This window comes from Eptatretus burgeri, chromosome 10 (genome assembly GCF_056783735.1).
Source record: "Eptatretus burgeri isolate ZD-2024b chromosome 10, Ebu_testis_v1, whole genome shotgun sequence".
In the NCBI taxonomy this organism is placed as follows: Eukaryota; Metazoa; Chordata; class Myxini; order Myxiniformes; family Myxinidae; genus Eptatretus; species Eptatretus burgeri.
Genome location: NC_140970.1, coordinates 50778321 through 50791086, shown reverse-complemented (window position 1 = coordinate 50791086; position 12766 = coordinate 50778321). Strand labels below are relative to the sequence as shown.

Below are 12766 nucleotides of genomic sequence, written 5' to 3'. Positions count from 1 at the left end.
GTATAGGGGCACAGCATCAGGAGCATAGTCGTGTCTCAACAAAATGATAGCTACCCAGCAGCCAAGCTGCCAGATGCAAGAAGAAGTAGGTAATCTGCAGATGGCCTCTTAAAATTTGCACTTTTTTCTCCTTGTATTCCCACTTGCATGTCTGAATAATGTGCTTGACATGATAAATTGTGCTCTACAAAGTTTGCTACTATTTGGGTTATTACAATGAAAGAAATCCTTTTTCTGGTGCTTTAAAATTTTTGTTTTTGCACAATTTACACAGCAATTTGTTGTTTGAATCCATCTATTCTGAACACTTCAGGGCTTTGACCTCAGTTTGTCAAAAGTTTCACTAACTTTACCTTTGGTGTATTATTGAAGTTATCGTTTTTAATTATCATTTTGGGATTACAATGGCAACGGTACCCTCTCTATGTGCCCCTAATTCCTTCTCCACCTCCTTTCTGCCCGACCTTTTTCGCTATCCCCACTTAGGTCCCTGCACAGAGCCTGGAGGTATTTGGTGCACAGAGAATGACCCTTTCCGGCCCAGCACTTACAAGCACTTCCTGCCCTGCCACCATTGCTGTTGTAAAACAGGAACTCTTTGGTTAGATGAACTTCCTGTTCCTCATTTTTACTATGATCTATTGAGCATTTGTTTCAAAAGAAGTGTCCTAATTTTGAAGAATTTTCCCACTTGAAGTTGTTTTTAACTCTAGAAACGGAAAATAAAATAAACTCAAGTGGAAATGTTGCTACATTTTCATTCAGTAATTAGCTTTAATTATTCCATTGACAGTCGTACGGTAATTTTCAGATTTCAAATGCAACATTATACCTCTTATAATAAATTGGAATAATTTGGTAAAACTGTTGGTTATAAGAAAGGTATAGGTTTTGTAGAGGAAATTAAGGCAGACATTGCAGTGACTGAAACATGGAGAAATGATGAGGTATCAGTAGCTGAACTTTAGCTATGCTATGTGTAGATGGGATAGGAAGGGGATCATAAATGAAATATTCAAACAGAAGTCCAAATACTGCATTGTCGAGTAATCAGAAGGGACCCGAATAAGTAAAGACCAACTATGGAGTCATCAGGAGGAAGCTGGATAGGATTCAGCTTTCAGCCACTAATCCTCTATTGTCAAACCCATCCAGGCACAGCCAAGTGAACCTTACAGGAAACTTACTGCAATAATTCACTTCTCTGAGACAGATAGATAAATGGAGAGAAATAGAGTAAAAGAGATAAAAGAAAATAAAACAAACAACAATTCGATTGGATAATGAGAAATGTGAAAAAGTATAAAGAAATGTGAAAGGAACAAGGATGTTGGGAAGAACCTGAATAGATACACTACATGGCCAAAAGTGTGTGGACACCTGCTCGAACAACATGGCATTCCAAAATCATGGGCATCAATATGGAGTTGAAATATTCAAACAGAAGCTTTTGCTGTAATATTCTGAACTTTTGCTGCTTATAACAGCCTGCACTCTTCCAGGAAGGCTTTCCACTAGATGTTGGAACATTGCTGTGAGGATTTGCTTCCATTCAGCCACAAGAGCATTGGTGAGAGTCGGTCACTGATGTTGGGCAATTAGGTCTGGCTCGCAGTCTGCATTCCAATTCATCCCAAAGGTGTTCGATGGGGTTGAGGTCAGGGCTCTGTACAGGCCAGTCAAGTTCTTCCACACTGATCTCGACAATCCATTTATGTGTGGACCTCGCTTTGTACATGGGGGCATTGTCATGCTGAAACAGGAAAGGGCCTTCCCCAAACTGTTGCCATGAAGTTGGAAGCACAGAATCATCTACAATGTCATTGTATGCTGTAGTGTTAAGATTTCCCTTCACTGGAACGAAGGGGCTTAGCCCAAACCATGGAAACCGGCCCCAGACCATTATTCATCCTCCACCAAACTTTACAGTTGGTACTATGCATTCAGGCAGGTAGCGTTCTCCTGGCATCCGCCAAACTCAGATTCGTCCGTCGGACTGCCAGATGGTAAAGCGCAATTCCTCACTCCGGAGAACGCGCTTGCACTGCTCCAGAGTCTAATGGTGGTGAGCTTTACACCACTCCAGCCGACTTTTGGCATTGTACATGGTGATCTTGGGCTTGTGTGCGGCTGCTCGGCCATGGAAAACCATTTAATGAAGCTTTTGGCGAACATTGTTTGTGCTGGTGTTGCTTCCAGAGGCAGTTTGGAACTCGGTAGTGAGTGCTGCAACCGACGACAGACAATTTTTCTGCGCTGCGCGCTTCAGTTCTCGGCAGTTCCGTTCTGTAAGCTTGTGTCGCCTACTAGTGGAGCGGCCAAGAGCCATACGTTTAGCTTGACCCCTCCACACTTTAGAACAAGGCAAATTAGGTATCGTTGGATTCATTAGGATGTCTACTTTGTGAAAAACGATGTTTTACAGTGAGATTCTAATTAAAACATGGCCATTTAACCCATAAAACGCATAAAAAATTAAGAATTTTGAAATCTCTTCATAATTGTTATTTTGGCACTTACAAAGATTGAAAACTTGGGAACATCCCATTAATTCCTTTCTGCCAAGTACACTCTCATAATATTTGGGGTTGAACCCCACCTTGGGGTTTTGGACCCCCAAATACCCCAAAATTAGGGGTTTTACCCATTTTTTTTTGCCATTTTTGAGTCCAAAGATTTGATGCAGTACCCCTCCCCCACATGAGAACAAAACAAATCTAGTCTCATTTGATTTGTATGGATGTCAACTCTATGAATATTGATGTTTGATTTGCATATTTTAATGCTAACGTGGTTAATTAACCCCCTGTTTGCAAAAAATAAAAATCCATGATTTTTGGATTTCTCCTTAATTTCTCATTGAAACTGCACACTGTGGCTTAGACTCGTACTTTGTCTTCAGTTATACAAAGAAACCCTTGCGCAAAACGTTACACTCATTGTTACTTTATCACTTTCTAATTGTGTATGTGTTTGTGTGACCTCAAACTTTTTCCTTGCAGGTTCAAGAAAGTATGAAACCACCAGAAGAACCCCCTCGGAAGAGGAGAAGTCTTTTCGAATGCTGCGTATTTTGCGAGACTTCATTATCCAAAACCCAAGCTGATAACCCAGTTGTCCAGAATCCTACAGTCGAAGAATTGAAATCCGTTCTGAAAGCAGCCGAACTTCGTAAAGATGGTGTCTATGATCGGCTGTTTCCAGTGAAAAACGACATCCTAAAAGGAGATACTGTTATCAAATTCCACCAAAAGTGCAGAGCAAATTATACGAACAAGAGGAATATCCAGATGGCCGAAAGAAACACTGGTACATGTGCTGACAGTGTCACCGACGATGACGCAACAGGTAGTGGGCCTACGGTTGAATTGTCTTGTCTCCGGCGATATGACACGTCGCAATTTGACATTCGATCAGGCTGTTTCATATGTGGGAAATCACATTGCTGGAAGGAGAAACTGTCGAACGTCTCAACTGGGATGGGGGCCATCACACGGCAAAGAGTGCTTGATGCAGCCATTCAGAGAAACGACGATGAGATTCAAATGCGAATGCTGTCAAACACTGACTTGTTTGCAATGGATGCAAAATATCATCGCTCTTGCTATTCGCATTACATCTTGCTTAACAATATTAAAGCTGCTAGTGCTAGGGCTAAGGTTAATAAATCTGACAATGCATGTGCCTTCAAAAGTTTGTGTAAGGAGATTGAAGAGACTGTCCTGTCCAAAACCATCTCTATAACAACCGTGTCTGTCCTGAATGAACGATTGGTCACTATATCAGCAGAGGTCAACTCTAAAACCAACGAGTCTTGTACGACATGGAGATTGAAGGAGAAATTACAGAAGCATTTCGGAGACAGGATTTCACTCATCGTCCAGCCTGGGATGTCTGATCTTGTATGCTCAGGGGATATCACAGTTGCCGAGGCCTTGAAACACATTGTGAGGCTACAACTGCATGTAAATGAAATTGGTGAATGTGAACTCGAATCCTCTGATGACGTCAATTCAGAAGAGGACACTGTTGTCTTGCATAAGGCAGCTGGTATCATCAGGAAATGTATCGGTGACATTACATTTCAATCTGATCGTTATGATTCAAGTGGGAATATGGAGACAAAAAAGTACAAGGACTTTGTTCCGAATCGTTTGTATGATTTCATTGCATTGTGTACTTCAAAGAAAGACTTTGACAGTGCTACAAGCTATGAATCTGAGACTGACATGGGAAACATTGAAATGAGAGTTCTTGAAATATGTCACAACATGAGTTCTCTAGTTTGTAAAATCCATACCCCAATAACATTTGGTTTAGGTGTCAAGCTGCACCACGACCATGGTAGTCGAGAACTGATAGATGACCGGTCCTCTCTTGGACACAGCATACCCTATGATGAAGTGCGTAGATTCCTCACTGCCATTGCTTTGGACCAGCTGTCAACCAAGTCTGACCTTCATATACCACGTGACATTTCTGTCTATGATCCTGAGAATGTTAAGACCACTGTTGATGCCACGATTGACAATTTCGATCAAAATTAACAGACAATACACGGAAAGAACACTACACATTCAATGGCTGTGGTGTTGTATCAAAGGTCTCCGAGGCCAGAAGAAACACCTTGCATTCCAAGATCAAACCTAAAAACCCTAGATGCACAGAGCTGTGATGAGGATGAAATCATACACTACAACAAACCCAATATTAAACCAGAACCATGTGTGAAATGGGAAGTCAAAGAACTGGATAAGTCTGCTAGTGATGTGGTACGAAAAGACTTGATTTGGGAAATGGCCCGTGCAAGTGCCCCTGAAACCTCACATGTTCCGGCTTGGGGTGGATTCAATTATCTCGTTAGCGAGAGAGAAATTCCACTGACTCGAATATGGTATGTCCCATTCATTAATGCGCCACCCTCTGACTTCTCTACGATCTACACAACTTTGCTGAAATTGGTTGAAATTGCAACTGCATTGGGACAAGAACATGTTCTGGTCACTGCTGACCTGGCAATATATAGCAAGGCTGAACAGATTCTCTAGATTGAGCCAGATCCCTTGGCTGGTCAAGTGACGATGAGGCTTGGTGGGATGCATCTCCCTATGGCTTTCATAGCTAGTGGAGGGAAGCTGTTTAGTGATGGTGGTCTCCACAACATGCTGACAGTACCTGAAGTGTATGCTGATGCATCCGTGAATTTGATGTTGCAAGGGAAGTAGTATGCCAGAGGTCTAAGAGGAATCGCACTGGTACACGAATGGATGCAAAATCAGACTGGCACTGTTTCACTTGTTTCTATCAGCTGCCGAAACCTTTGCAATGAAAAACAAGTTGCCCTGGTTGGATGATGAGACCACACACTTCATTGCAGATCTAGAGAATACCTTCAAAATGCAATCCCTGGAAGCCTGCACTTCTGTGTGTCAGGAGATTGAAATGTGCTTGTCATCCTCTCTTCTCAGTACAATGAAGAAGTTCAAAGATGCAGGAAGAGAACAATCAGCAACATTCCGTTGCTGGATTAGCTTTCTGGATGCTGGTGACATCCTCTTGAAGTTACTTCGGGCAGACCGTGAGGCTGATTTTGAAATGCACCTTACCGCCGTCCTTGAAGTCATACCGTACTTCTTCCTGGCAGGCCGCAGCAACTATGCACGATACACCCCAGTCTATGTTGCGGAAATGCGTCACTTGGAGGTGTCAGCTCCACAAATGTTTCAGCACATGTCAGATGGTGGTTTCGTTGTGAAACGCTCAGAAAGGACTTTCAACTGCGTTCCTATGGATCAGGCTCTCGAACAGAGTATCAACCGCGAGGCTAAAAGCCAAGGTGGTGTCATGGGTTACACACTGAGGAAAGGAGCCTTGGTTTGCTGGCTGCTGACCCACCACATAACCGGGGAATATGCAGAACGATTCAAAGAAATGTGTACACCTACCAAGTCCAAGAATACACATGAAGAACTTGGACATGCTCAAGTGACCAAGGACCAGAATGATGTTAAAGTCATCAAGGAACAATGCCAAGATCCATTTGACCTGGAAAGTGTGGCAACCTCCCTCGTTAATATTACTAGTGGTCAGGTGGCATCAGAAGAAGTCGAAGAGTCGATGAATGGAGTGCCACAAAAGGGTCGGGAAATGTTCAATCAGTTCACGAAAGAAAGGCTTGGGGACAAAAAGAAGAGGAATTTCTGGGATCCAATCCCCAAGACAGTAGTCAAAACGTTTTCTGCTATGAGGAAGTGTCTTTCCAGTGATAAGGATAGGAAGATAATGATCGATACGGAGGTACTCTTCAGAAGACTGCTTGCGGTGTCAAAGAACCGTGACGTGGATATGTGCAAGGTCCTCTCCTACGAACTGGCAGCTGTTCCACCTTCAATGTTCGACGACGATTGTTCAATGAGGAAAACCAACAAAGCAGATCTTGCCAAAAAGCTGGAAGCAAATACGGATGAAATTCTTGTCCTTCCGAGTCAGAATTCCCCGACGTCATCGCAGTCTGCTGCATACCTCATATATGGCATGTCAATGTGTCAGGCCCTGAACGATAATCATTTCAAGATTTTCAATGATCTTGGAAAGGTGGTTCTGAACCGAACTGTGCATCTTCTGAAGAACAGTGACATGGATCCTTCCATTGACGTTGTGCCGTTGGTCTTTGACCGGTACGACAGAGAACATTCAATTAAGTCAACTGAATGACAGACGAGAAATGATGGATTCCGGATTCAACTCCCAGATACAAGGGAACAAGGAAGTCCCGAACTACAGGAACTTCCTCAAAACCAGTACCAACAAGGCTCGTCTCGCTTCATTCATCTGTCAGTACATCTGCGACAATGGACAAGATCTCCTGCCTGCAGATAAATCGGTAGTACTGGCAGGTGGATTTGAAGATGGAGAAGTGGTCAAAGTTCTGAATGAAGTGGGTGTGTCCAGTCTTGAGGGGTTGGTACAGCATACAAGAGGAGGCGGACACTCGTCTGGTATTGCATGCAATCATGTTATCGAGAGACCATCCAAGGATATAATCATTCGGTGTGACGACACGGATGTCCTGGTCTTGTTGGTGTATTACTGGAGCAGGGGAGCACTGGCCGATGAAGTATATATGCATGCTGGGCACTCAGGGAAATTCGTCTCAAAGGAACGATTCGTACCTGTTCACCATATCAGTACCAAACTCAGCAAAGCAGCATGCAAGTCCTTACCAGCCGTGCATGCTCTGTCAGGATGTGACATGACAAGTGCTCATTACAGACTTGGAAAGTGAACGGCATATTCAGCTCTCACCAAAAATTCAGATGCCTTACAGGGCCTGGAAGCATTCCAGGATGTGCCTACTTTCCTAGACCGTAAGGCGATTTGTCCTTCTCATGCATGTTAAAAAAAATTAAAATCTCAGTTCACTGAATGAGCTTCGTTTCGTACTCGCCACCACCACTGATAAGCCCACATCGATACTGCCACCACCAGATGATGCCTTTGAACAACATGTATTGCGGGCCCAATACCAAGTAGCAGTGTGGTGTCAGAGTCACGTCGCAACACCTGAGAACATGAACCCAGTTGGCCATGGTTGGCATGTGAATGCAAAGGATGAACTGCGTCCGACAATGTACCAGAATGAATCGGCACCAGCAGAGGTTAGAGACCTAACTCATTTGTACTGCATTGACAAAGGTTGTCGCGGACAGAAATGCCAGTGTATAATTGCTGGACTTGAGTGCATTGACATTTGTTCTTGTGGTGGAGAATGTGAGAATCGGCTGGAGATAAGTGAGGTGGCAAATGGAGATGAAGTCGTAGATGATACGGACATGATGGTGTAAATAGTGTGTTAAAACTTCCCAATTGTGGGCTCTTTTGGGCCAGCTGAAGTGGGTTAACCCCTCATTCATTAACCCCAAATATTGTGAGAGTGTACTTGGCAGAAAGGAATTAATGTGATGTTCCCAAGTTTTCAATCTTTGTAAGTGCCAAAATAACAATTATTAAGATATTCCATAATGCTCAATTTTTGATGCGTTTTATGGGTTAAATGGCCATGTTTTAATTAGAATCTGACTGTAAAACATCGTTTTTCATAAAGTACACATCCTAACGAATCCAAAGATACCTAATTTGTCTTGTTGTAAAGTGTGGAGGGGTAACTCCTTAAATAAGGCCCTTTTTTGGGCTCGACCGCTCCACTATACCACTTCATGGCTGAGCTGTTGTTGCTCCCAACATTTCCACTTCACAATAACTGCACTTACAGTTGACCAGGGCATCTCTAGCAGGGCAAAAATTTGACGAACTGACTTGTTGGAAAGGTGCCATCCTATTATGGTGCCACATTGAAAGTCACTGAGCTCTTCAGTGCAGCCCATTCTACTGTCTATGGAGATTACATGGTTTTGTGCTTGATTTTATGCATCTGTCAGCAATGGGTGTGGCTGAAAAAGCTGAATCCACAAATTATAAGGGGTGTGCATACTTTTGGCTATGTAGTGTAGATTTCAGCAGCTAGTGCACAAGCTCAAACACAGCAACATATACAAGCGACCAGAGATATAACCTTTAACTCTCTACCTGTTCCTGAATGTACTTTGGAACAGAATGAATGCTGACAACAACATATTATATATAGGTGTTATTTGTTATCATCCAGGCAACTCTGTATCAAACATAATAGCCATACTTTAATTATTACAGCAAAAGTCGGTGACGAGGCTGTACTGATCATGGGGGACTTCGTCTGGAAGGTTATTGACAGGAATCTGCTTCAATCAGATACAGAGGGTCAGCATAAGTTCTTTAAAGCATTGGCCTGCTTGCTGACTCAGTACATCTTCTCCATGCCAATTTAGGGCGACAGCATTGTCACGAGCCATGACAGGTGGCAGTTTGCAACATCCTAATAAAGGCAGAGCTCTTAATAATGCGAGCTCAGTCATTCATGTGGAGCAGAAACTCTCCTCTCTTAATCAACCAAATTATTTGATTTGGAGCCTCATTTCACCACAGCAGTAAAGGAGTAACACCAATTTGATTATAAACATCCAATTTATTAAAAGTATACAATAACAGAATATGACTAATAAATTACCAATGATAATCACTACTCGTAATGTTATGGGCCAGAAGGAGAAGGTAAAGTACAAAGGGGGGAGGGCAGAGGTGAAGATATATAATCAAATGGGGGGGGGGGGTGAAAGGTATGATGATGATGATGATGATGATGATGGAGTGTGTTGCTGCTTATGTGGGAGGATGAGGGAAAGATGGCCAAGACAACATGTTTGAGGAGAGATGACTGTTTTCAGCCACAGCTACTTGTACAACTGCTGTTCCAGATACTTTGGTGTAGTTGAAGCACTCTCGGGGCATCAGTAGTGTGTCTACCCATGGAGTAGGTGAAGGCAAAAGAATCCTGAAGGCGTTCAAGGCACATCAGCTGCCACAGTGGTGATAGTCTGATATAATTGGTGAAGGAGTCCAAAGCGTGGCAACAGTATGCAGGGTTGTGCACGAGTATCACGACTCCTCTCATTTTAACTGGCCAGTGTTGATTGTCTTGATGCGATTCTCCTACTGTTCCACTCTACCTGGATCTCTCAAAATATCAACTGTCAATTGCCAAAAATCTCAACTGATCGCTCTTTGCCTCTCCCCCACTCGCTCTACACATGGTTCTCGTTTGAACTGGCCTGCCAGAAAGGCAAATCGGCTGAAGCAACAGAAAGTTCAAACCGGCCATCTGGAGCGGGCATGTAAAAATGCATGTTCTAATGTTGAGCCCATCTGCAGGTTGGCATTTACAGTTGTGCAATTTGATGGGAAAGTCTGGAATAAATTAATAATGGAAAACAAAATATAATGCCACATGCTGAACACTTCCCTGCAACCCAATAATGGAATGGTTACATACTGCACATACAGATTCTGCAACCGGTCCAGACGGCATCAGCCCACTTGTCCTAAAAACCTGCTCTGCTGCTCTTGCTCACCCTCTCTCTGTTCTATTTACCCTCTCATTTGCTCAAGGTCATCTGCCATCTGCTTGGAAATCAGCAAACATGACCTCTCTCCAAAATAAAAAGCACAAAAACAGATCCCTGCAATGACAGACCAATTAGCCTTCTCCCAATCATCAGAAAGGTTATGGAATCCATCATCGCTTCAGATATTAAATCCTTCCTCTTTTACAATGGCTTGGTTTCCGTTCATCAATTTGGATTCAGGCCAGGTCACTCTACCCTGGATATGCTGCTTCTGCTCTCCCAGCAATGGATGAAGGTCCTCATTGCCAGAAAGGAAATCGGAGCCATCTCCCTAGAAATATCGTGTGCCTTCGATTATGGTCTGGCACCCTGCCCTGCTCACCAAACTCTCTTTCTATGGTATCCAAGGACATCTCCACTTATGGCTCGCAGACTTCCTCTCCTGTCGCAGCCAACATGTGGCCCTAAATGGAGTTCTCTTATCCCCTCTTCCTGTCCAGGCTGGAGTTCTTCAAGGTAATGTTCTGGGTCCTGTTCTTTTTCTGGTTTTCATCAATGATCTCTCTGACTCTCTGGAAAATCCTCTTTATCTCTTTGCTGATGACTCCACCCTCTGCCATACCATCTGTTTTCCCTCAGATTGGCAAGTAGCAGGATCTTCGCTCTCTGCAGATCTGGATAAAATCACAAACTGGTCCAACACGTGGAATATGTTTGGACCCCCCCCCTAACTCCCATCTACTTCCTCAACAATCCCCTGGAAGAAGTCCTTTCATTCAAGCTTCTGGGTCTCACTATCCACCATGAGCTTTCCTGGGAAAGCCACATTTCCAAGCTGGTCTCCGAAGCCAGTCGCCGACTGGGAATCCTGCATTGTGCAAAGTCATTCCTTGGCACACCTGAGCTCCTGACCGTATACAAAGCTTTTGTCCGCAGCTTGATGGAGTACTGCTCTCCCCTCTAGGCTGGTGCTCCCACCTCTCCCCTTTCTCGGCTTTACACAGTGGAAACCAAGGCATTTAGAATCATTGGTATCTCCCATGATGAGGCTGAGTCTTCGGGTCTCTCACTCTCTCACCGCAGGCAGGTCGGTGGTTTTTCTGTCTTCTACCATCTTCTCTCCGGCCTCGCTCACCCTGCCTTGCCCTCGCCATATATCCGCAGGGCGCTCAAGGTCTGCCAGCAACCCCCTTCTGGTAAAACTACCAAAATGAAGAATCACTGCTCACTTTCACTCTTTCATTCCTCTTTTTACCCGCTTTTGGAACAAACTCCCACACTCTCTTCAATCCCTCTTCCCTCCAGGCCTTCAAAACAGCTGTTCACCATCTCTGATCTTCCCCCATCCAAACCCTTTTCTTTTCTACCCCCACGAATCCACCCCAAACCCACCTCCTTAAAATTCTGTGCTTTCCTTCCTGAAAGTCCCTATAGTGTCTATCTTGTTTACCCTGTGTACCCCACCCCATCCCTCTCCCTTCCACATATCTCATGTCTCTGTTCCCCACTGTTTTTTCCCTTCCCGCTCCCGCCCCTCTTGTCTCCTGCTCCCCTTGTTGTGCGTTTCTGTGTGTTCGCTCTCATACGAGCCTCAATAGTGTATACAAAAAATAATAATAATATTAGAATCATCATTACAAAAGCAATACACACTTTTAAACTAGCTATACCCTTGAAAAGTACCATTTTTATAATGATAAATATTGCAGGTAAACAAATCTCATACTTGCACGATATTTGGAAATACTGCAACATGGCAGAAAAACAAGAAGTAAGGCAGCAATTTGGGAACAGTGATCCCTGATCACAATATAGTGTGATTTGTCTGTATAATTGTCTTGTTCTGTAGCAAACACCGTGGCAGAGTGTCCACATCATACAACTACAGGAGAGGAGACAGGCTTGATGTAACTGTTTTTAACATCTAACTGAGAGGAGATGATAGCAGAAACAACGATTGGAAACATGTGGATGGTCTTCAAGTAAATGAAAGCATGTTTGTATTCCGAAAAAATGAAGTAGAACAAGCTCAAATGAGCTAAGATCCTCGTCCTCTTAATGATGACATCATAAAAACGAGTATGACGTCATTCTGATGTATCAGGTTCGCGATAAATTATAATCTGTGCTAATGCCCGGCTTGATTCCCGCAAACAAAATTCAAACAGCTTGCCTAGTTTCGGAGATAATGGTATAGACTATTTCCATTAGCGGCGATATTATGACGTCAACTTTTTTTTCTAGGAAGAATTTCCAAAATCGGAGATGGTTACTGTCTGTGCGTGGGCTTTCTGCATATATATGGCAAGTTTCACGAAGATCTGAAGAAAACTCTGGGTTGTGAAACAAAAAATGTCAAAAAATAGGAATGACGTCATAAAAATTGATATGACATCATAGTGAAGTATCATATGTGCGGTAATTCATCTCTGCAAATGCCCTGTTCGATTCCCACAAACAATTCAAAAAGCTTGCCTCGTTTCGGAGATAATTTTTTAGGCGATTTCCATTAGCGGAGATATTTTGACGTCATAACTTTTTTTTCTCGGAGGAATTTTCAAAATCGGAGATGGTTACTGTCTGCACAGGGTATTTTTACATATATATGCCAAGTTTCAGGAAGTTTCGATGAAAACTGTAGGCTGTGAAACAAAAAAGTCCACAAGAAAAAGATGAAGAACAACAACGTGAGTAAGACTTAGAGATCCTCCACGAGGATCTGAAAAAGTGGTGGATGATGAAAGCAGATTTGAGCCAATCAACTGAAA

At 43.2% G+C, this 12766-nt stretch overlaps 1 protein-coding gene across 4 annotated transcripts in view; it reads left to right on the top strand.

Annotated features, from left to right (window-relative positions):
* Positions 1-12766, top strand: part of LOC147018536 (microphthalmia-associated transcription factor-like) — a 176847-nt gene that overhangs the window by 131270 nt on the left and 32811 nt on the right. For all 4 annotated transcript variants that reach the window (XM_085898275.1, XM_085898271.1, XM_085898274.1 and 1 more), the window contains one exon: positions 487-601. In XM_085898275.1, coding sequence (XP_085754401.1) covers positions 487-601 — 115 coding nt within the window. The remainder of the gene's footprint in view (positions 1-486; positions 602-12766) is intronic.